Here is an 8,493-nt window from a genome sequence, read left to right on the forward strand (position 1 = left end):
CATGCGAGACGGGGACAGGCGGGACATATCTAATCTGGCCCCATTGTCTCTCAAGGAGTTGGAAAAGGAAATAAATAACATCTGTTTCAAGACCAAAATATAATATTTAGGCCCGTCAACCTATTAGCCTTCGGAGCCTATATGTTTCCCAGCAGCATGTGTTTAAAAGGAATCACCACGACCAGAAAAAGGAAGGTGTGGACATATTCTGTCGAGCCTCATCGTTAGCTGCCATGTGTGACAATTAATGTATGGGAGCGGATATGTCTACGCAGTGGAACCGATAACCAATTGCAACTTCACCGAGTCTCATCAGCAGGGTGTAGCCCTTTAAACAAATGCAGCTGAGTTGCCTGGTGTATTGGATGCATTTTTTTTAATCACCTGTACTTAAAAGCTTGCTGCTCATGAAAAACACAACTATTTGGCCAATTTGTTTAATGTTTAACTTCTTAATGGGATACTCTAGAATAATGTGAATTCCATTTTTATTTAATCTTATACATGCACAAGCCTATGATCAAATTACCCGGAATGTGCCCAATATTGCCAAGTCTCAGAAGCTAAGAAGAGTTGAGCCTGGATTGTGCATGGATAGGCAACCACCACAGGTCATATGCTGCTGAGGACGATTTTGTGGAAATCTGAGGGCAGCGAAGCAAAACCAATTGTTGGATTGTACTTATCTATGCTCCCTGCCTTCACCAACCCACATTGCCCAGAAATCCAGGAGTGGATTGACAAAATGCATTGTACATCTACATATTAGGGATGAGTTGTGGCTTTCAACATTCCGATATACAACGGTAATTTTCAGATATTATTTAGATTTCCTAATCATTTACATTTTTTAAGAATTGAATGAGTCTTCATGCTCAGAAAAATAAGATCACCCAGTTGTCACGCTAACACAACTTCAAGCGGATATGGTGTCCCACAATGTGACATCGCTTCCCGTGGTGCACGTTTTCATAACAATCCGAAACAAATTGTTTTCTTTTCATCTGAAATTTCATATCTTGGCCCTATTTTCGGATTTTTCATATTCATCTGAAAATCCCTGGTACGTACGCGCACATTCACCCACAGCATTAATGTAACTTAATTCCACACGAATTTGTCGTATTAGACGACCTTCGAGTTGAAAGAGACCAACTGAAACATTTACAGCAGCACATTTGCCAACTGTACATTTAAACAATGCATACCAAGCACACTGCCAAGAACATTAAAAGTTATGTAAAAAGCACACAGCCCTTCATGCATTATGCAACAAATCATCAAAAGCTCATGAAGAACTAGATTGTGGTCCTTTGTCTTCGGTCAGTCAAAATTAATTTGAGTAAATGTGACCGTAGGTTGGTTTCATTCTCGTTAGAGCTCACCAGTACAGTAGCATCACCAATGCTCACCGCTCCAAAATCTGCTTCTGGGAACCAATATTTGTGGATTCCCCACTTTCACACTATGGGGTCCATTTTCTTGCCTAGATGGCAAGTGTAATCTAATCCGTAAAGGATGAGAAAAAATCACAATTTATGGTTTTCCAGCCTGCACTATTTTTTTTTACGATGGGATTTAGTCATCATTGACACAGCGAACCATTAAAACACTGCCCACATTGTAAGCCCTTCAGCCTTGCTCTGATCCTCATGATGGTGGCATGGACATACGGGGTGTAAAGTCAACAACATCTCCCCCCCCCCCTCCCATGGAGAGTGAACACCGGGTCTTCTTTAACTCCCAATCCTTACTCCTGGCTTCGTGAACCAACTCTTCACTGGAGTCCAACGCTTAGTCTCATTCCAACAAAGCTGGGTAAACTTTCCCTGAGTAGCCTGTAACAGACTGTTGGGGCAAGTGGTGTTAGTGAGCACCTATTTAAGGTTGACGAGGAAATCGAGGGGGTGGGTGACCAGTTACATATAGAACGTTGGGCAAGCATTGCATATTTACTGGGTGGTATGGTCAGCAAACGCAGTTTTCATCCAGCAGCTGATTGTCAAGGGGCTGTTGTACAAGTATCACTGTTAATGTTTTGGAGTGTAAGGAAATAGACATATTCGCAGATACCCAGGGACTGATTACAGGCTGAATCAACACGGAGGTCAAGGACCAGGATTGATTCAGATATCACTGGCCACTCATTGGTAACCGTGGCCAAAATTTTAACTTGGGTTGCCAGGTTCACTGCGACGCCGATCCCACGTTGCACACACCACATGTACATATGCACGTGTGCGTATGCACATAGTACACGAATTATTCAACCAAATCAGCCGCAATGAACCAAATCTGAGGTGAAGCGTGGTTGAAACCTGCATGGTTAGCACTTGAATGGGAGGCTGGCTGGGAATTCCACGTGTTGTATGTTTAGCCTTTAAGATAGCTAGCAAATAGGATCAATTGCAGTACAGTACAACAATGGATCGTTGAATCTGTGTGGAGCTTTGAATGTTAGCCCCTTTGTATACATGGGAGGCTTCTAAAAAGACTCTGGTTTTCTCACACTTAAAAGCGAAATGGAATTGGCCAAACATTCCCTTGTAGAAGCCCCCCCCCCCCACCGAATAAAATAATCTTAAGCTTTGGTGAGGCTTTACCTACAAAATTTGAAGGATACATGCGTGTTATGAAACTATAACGAAGGGAGGGGCAACTTAAACGCTGGTATGTGCAGAATGTACAACATATTTCAGTACTGAAATGTGGACAGAACAACGCCAAAAAAATCTGGAATATCAGCCAAAACAAGTTTCACGAATACATTTAAACAATATGGACAAGGCCGCTCACTGGGACAGCAAAGTGGTTACACCGCGCACTCAATCCATCTGGATTGTGCTCATAATTCACACATCGCAACACGAGGAATGCACAAAGTTTTAGGCTGAGCCAACCTAGCAGAGGGGCCATGCCCAGCTTGATGAAAGCAAATGCCACGAATTTCTGCACATTCTAGACGCCGACACACGTGCGGTCAACAGCAGCACACGTGCATGAAATGACCCCGGCAGCAATCACGCGCGTTCGAAGGGAACTTTAATCCAGGAGATGGAGCGACGAAATCACGTGCTAGATCATGGGCCATGGGCAACGGGGCTTGGCGAGACCTTAATCCAGCAGTGGATTGATCATGGCTGATTATTATGATGATGATAACATAACCGGCACAGATATCACTCGCCACTGATGTGTAGCCGTAGTACGTTAACAATATTCTTTACACATTTGCAGATAATAAAGACAAAGCTCGCCCTCCGTGTCGTCTTCACAGGACTTTCGTAGCAAGTGATGTTAGCGAGCACCTATTAAAGCTGGCATGGCGTACACGAGTCGGGGTGGGTGACCGGGACGACTCCCTCCTAAGACAGTACACACTCCGCACACAAACTCACGCGAGACCTCGGGCACAGCTGCACGGACCGCCTTTGTATCCCCCTCCCCTCCCCACCTACCATATAGTCTATAGTCTCTATACGGACTGTTGAGACTTAAATGGGTGCTCGCAAACTGCACAAAGACACGCGATTAAAGATCTCCCCCCCCCACCACGTGTAGCCTGTAACAGACTGTAGGGGCAAGTGCTCTTAGCGAGCACCTATGATGCAGGCCGGCAACGACACACGAGGAGGGGGGGTGGGCGACCAGCACCACGCCCGACCGCCTTTGTCTCCCCCAGCGGCGACGTTTACACAGCGGTACCGGGTACTCATTTGAGGCCGAGTCGACCTAGGGGAGGCCCAGCACCCGGCTCAAAAATAATCGTCCCTTGTAGACCTCACAACCACACAGACAGACAGGACAACGTTACACGAGACATTTAACACCCGCCCGAGTCACTTCGGCGCCTCGCTACTCACCAACTTGGTCGCTCTGTAGGGTCCTGGCGAAATGAGCCTCTGGTCTTGCATGGCGGAGCAGCGTGGGGCGATTATTGAGGCCGGGAAGGGATCAAGTCTCCTTCAACACCACCACCACGTGTATCTCCACAACAACAACCACCATCACCGACAGAGCATCAACCCATCCGCTTCTCGCGATGTCCCCCGAGCGCGTGGTTGTCGAACGAGACGACGGCAAACAATGGACTCGCCCCCCCTCCTCCTGCTCCTCCTCCTGCCCCCCTCCTCCTCCTGCTCCCCCTCCTCCTCCTGCTCCCCCTCCTCCTCCTGCCCCCCCCTCCTCCTCCTGCCCCCCCTCCTCCTCCTGCCCCCCCTCCTCCTGCCCCCCTCCTCCTGCCCCCCTCCTCCTCCTGCCCCCTCCTGTCCCCCCCTCCTCCTCCTGCCCCCCCTCCTCCTCCTGCCCCCCCTCCTCCTCCTGCCCCCCTCCTCCTCCTGCCCCCTCCTCCTCCTGCCCCCCTCCTCCTCCTGCCCCCCCTCCTCCTCCTGCCCCCCCTCCTCCTCCTGCCCCCCTCCTCCTCCTGCCCCCCCCCCTCCTCCTCCTGCCCCCCCCCCTCCTCCTCCTGCCCCCCCTCCTCCTCCTGCCCCCCTCCTCCTCCTGCCCCCCCTCCTCCTCCTCCTGCCCCCCCTCCTCCTCCTCCTGCCCCCCCTCCTCCTGCCCCCCCTCCTCCTCCTCCTGCCCCCCCTCCTCCTCCTCCTGCCCCCCCTCCTCCTCCTGCCCCCCCAAGCTTAGCGAACCCAAGACAGTCAGTCAGTAGGACCAAAGCCGAGATTTAAATTGGATTAGTGAAGGGTTCGTTGCCTGCCGCCGCCGCCGCCGCTGGTCTATGTATAGACCAAGACACAGCAGCAGCGCCACACTGATCCCCTTAGAGGCGGAGTGTGGGGGGCAAGAGCTGTTGGCTAGCAGCAGCAGCAGCGGCTACGAAAGCCGGCACGGCTAAACGCGAGGTCGGTGGGGGCGGGCAGCAACTACGCCCACGGCCGCCTTTGTCTCCATACCGTGGTGGCGATGTTTAACGACAACAACACCAAGTGGCGGTGACGTCAACCGCGCGGCGCTCGTGCCAGGCTACGTGCACGGACCAAGCACGCACGCACGCGCGGGGCAGCATCCATCCCCTCCCTCCCTCACCACACCACCAGCACCACCAACAACAACAACCACACCACCAGCACCACGCAAGAGGCTGCCCTGCATGCCCCCCCCCCACACACACCCACACCCCCACACCCACACCGCCCGTGTTTGAATGAGGCGAGGTGGCTCGCGGAGCCAATCACGGCCGGGCGACTGAGCCCACGCGTCACCGGGGGTCCATTTAAAGAGGAGCGGCAACGTGGGATGATGGGGCGGGGGTGATGGAAGTCGCTCTCCGTGTGGGTGGGTGTGTGTGTGTGGTGTAGCTGGTGACGATTGTCGGAACCGGTCGTGGGCCTCCCCTAAGTCGACTCAGCCACAAATGAGCACCTGGTGCGGTGTGTAAAAACATCGCCACCGGGGAGACGAAGGCGGTTGTGGTGTTGGCCACCCACCCCCATCCTGTGGCTGTATCGTCCTTCATAGTTGATCACGAACAGCACTTGCCCCATCAGTTCTAGTAAGATCTTTGTCTTGAGTTAGATCGCGTAAATATATTAATGTGTCGTTAAAACCCGCCACCACCCGACACAGCCAACTAGTGAGGGTTGTCACGTAATCAGAACGTGGCTAATTCGTCACTAGTACAGCACAAGTGTATAGTGTAGTAGTGTATAGTGTAGTAGTGTCTAGTGTAGTAGTGTATAGTGTAGTGTCTAGTAGTGTATAGTGTAGTGTCTAGTAGTGTAGTGTATAGTGTAATATACCAGTATAGCACTAGTATGTAGTGTATAGTGTAGTGTATAGTGTAGTGTATAGTGTAGTATATAGTGTAGTATACTAGTACAGCACTAGTATGTAGTATAGTGTAGTGTATAGTGTAGGATACTAGTACAGCACTAACCGGTGTGTTGGAGAGCCAAGACAACATTTGCAATCTGAGTACGACGTTTCGCCTGTAATTACATCTAGCTTCATCAGGCGACAGTCAGATTTGTGACAACCCTTACTAGTTGGCTGTGTCGGGTGGTGGCGGGTTTTAACGACACATTTAAATATTTACGCGATCTAACAAAACAATATTATGGATATTGGTCGCGAAAGCCTACGTGTTAAATCGTTGTCCGAGTTTGCGACCAGCTCCGGTTTGGCAGCAGAGATCTCAACTCCTAATTAGTGGAAGCGACATATTTTCATCAGCTGCGTAACGCTGCCTGGAAGCTGATTTGACCTGTCGCTGCACACAAAGATTCTGGGGGCTTCACGGCCACAGATATTCCATCTCCTCTTGTATAAGCTCGTCAAACGTAGACCCCTCTGAAGGAAAATCAGCGCCAGTTTGACACATTCAGGCTGCTCTGCCCCAGACTGGATGGTGTGAGGAGTTCACGGGTCCTTAAAAGATTTGGACAAAGTCCCATCGGCGAGTTCATTTGGCAGGCAAGGCTGCGATGGCTGGGTCACGTATCCCGCATGCCCAAGCAGCCTCTGTTTGGCCGGATAGAAGGGGGTTAGACGGGCATGACACGGGCTGGCGAAGAGATGGGCTGACGTGATTACATCCGGGAGGATGTGGAGCCGGGTGCAGTTTTCCAAGACCGGTACCAGCGGTGTCAAGATCGACCTCTATGGAGGAGGCTCAAGAATCATGGCAACCGGTTTGTTGCAGGCAGTCGCCTCCACTACTGCGGAGGGCACGGGAGCGACGCTCAAAACAACGAGCGGATCGCCGGGCGGTTAAAACGCAGCGAGGTGGCACAGCTGATGCATCCGCTAGTCATCTCAATGAACCCACGGCACCTGGGTTTGTCCCTGTGAACTCCTTTCTGCGAGCCTTCCACACTTCGACGTGGCCTCAATGTACACAGCCTGGCACAAGCGCCGTCGCCACGGATAATTATTGGCGAATGAGGGCCGCTGTTTGTGAGAGTCGTGCCGGCCTTAATAGGCGCTCGCTCAAAGCAGTGGCTCCCAAGTATATTCAAATACTACAGGGGAGATATCTGTACGAATACGTCGGTGGGTACAAATTTAGGGGGTCTTACAATGTAAAAAACATAACAGCTGTTTCCGAGTTCTTATAAAATACACAAACACGTAACTCACGCCATGCAGGTAACAATCGATATATCCAAATATATTTTACGTGAATCGTATCATGAATACAAGAATCAATTATTCAGTGATTTCTAAAAGAGATACGCTCAGATAATGAAAATATGGTAATATTACAGAGCACGACAAAGAGACAGCATCACAGCAAATGAAAACGAAGATTCCAGAATAGAATATCGTCGACAAATCCCGACTCATCTAAACATGGTTGGTGGTACAATTAATTACTTGTGTCGGTTTCAGAAAGCTCGTTTCTCAAAACCCTTTAAGCATGGTCCTGCCTTCAGATGTTTGACCAGTTGCACGCAGAGTGTTTGGCATGTTGGTGGAAATTCAAGTTCAGTACCTGAAGAAACCCCACCACACACATACAGGGTGACAACTCAAAAAGTTCCACACAGCTGGGTCCCATCCATTGCTGCACTGCCATTTCATGGCGACCTCGCAAGTCCAAGCCGAGACCAACTTGGGTTCCAATATCAAGCAATATCTGGCGCTTCCAGGGCGACTTGCTGGCTCCATGCTTGTTCTCTTAACGTCCACAGCTCATGCCCTCTTCTGACATTCTCCAATTAGTTGTGCCTTCGTGTCTCTCTGCAGCCAGACGCTCATTAGCGGTGGCGATGGCTTCCTCGCCTCATCCAGGACCACGTTTCCACAATTCCTGGTCCTCCTCGCCTCCGTGGATGATTGATGGCCGCGTGCACAGATCCTCGAAGCTGCGGAGTCGCCCAGCACCCTGCCCGGCTCCTCACCTGCAAACATCTTCCTCTGCAGCGCGCCCACATCCGGGAAGAAGAGCGGCGAGACAATGAACGCGTGCCTGGGCTGCACGTCTTCGTGTGTCCCACACTGCAGTCCCCAATGAACGGTGCCCACGGGGTAATGACTCGTATCCGCCTTGCTCAGGCGCGACTTGGCGAGCTGAGGCACGGAAGGAACCGGGGGGGCCTCCTGGCCTCTCAACACAAAGCGAAAAATATCAGCCGTAGACAAAGGATGGACGTCGCCGGACACTGGAAGCCCTTGCAGGACGTGGTTTGGCATGATGGTTGAAATTTTATACCCAAGCGAACAGATACTGGCTTTTGTCGGCTCACATTTTCCCGTCCAGACCCAGTGCTGTAGATGAATAAAAACAGCAACAGACCGTTGCTTAGTAACCCCCCCCCCCACACACAGTATACTGTAGAGGGAATTCACTTCCACAACAGGGCCACGTAAACCAACCACACTATTCACCTAAATACCGATTGGCTTCTTGTAAAAAAATACACGCAAGATTACACAAAGTAAAAACAGAAAAGGTTTTGACACTAACCGTTCAGTTGCATTATTGAACAAAGCAGGTTAAAATTATTAAAACCATAAATGCAAAAAAAACAAATTCACAAA

At 50.4% G+C, this 8,493-nt stretch overlaps 1 protein-coding gene across 2 annotated transcripts in view; it reads right to left on the minus strand.

Annotated features, from left to right (window-relative positions):
- LOC116948889 (uncharacterized) overlaps window positions 1-4,120 on the minus strand; it is a 29,200-nt gene extending 25,080 nt beyond the window's left edge. For both annotated transcript variants that reach the window (XR_012945972.1, XM_032966107.2), the window contains exon 1: window positions 3,864-4,120. Coding sequence is in view for 1 of the 2 variants with exons in the window: in XM_032966107.2 (XP_032821998.2) it covers window positions 3,864-3,914 (51 nt within the window). In the remaining variant the exon portion in view is untranslated. The remainder of the gene's footprint in view (window positions 1-3,863) is intronic.
- Between the last annotated feature and the right edge of the window lie 4,373 nt (window positions 4,121-8,493).

Source organism: Petromyzon marinus, chromosome 35, assembly GCF_048934315.1.
Source record: "Petromyzon marinus isolate PM22_M1 ecotype Great Lakes invasive population chromosome 35, UKy_Petmar_22M1.pri1.0, whole genome shotgun sequence".
Taxonomy (NCBI): domain Eukaryota; kingdom Metazoa; phylum Chordata; class Hyperoartia; order Petromyzontiformes; family Petromyzontidae; genus Petromyzon; species Petromyzon marinus.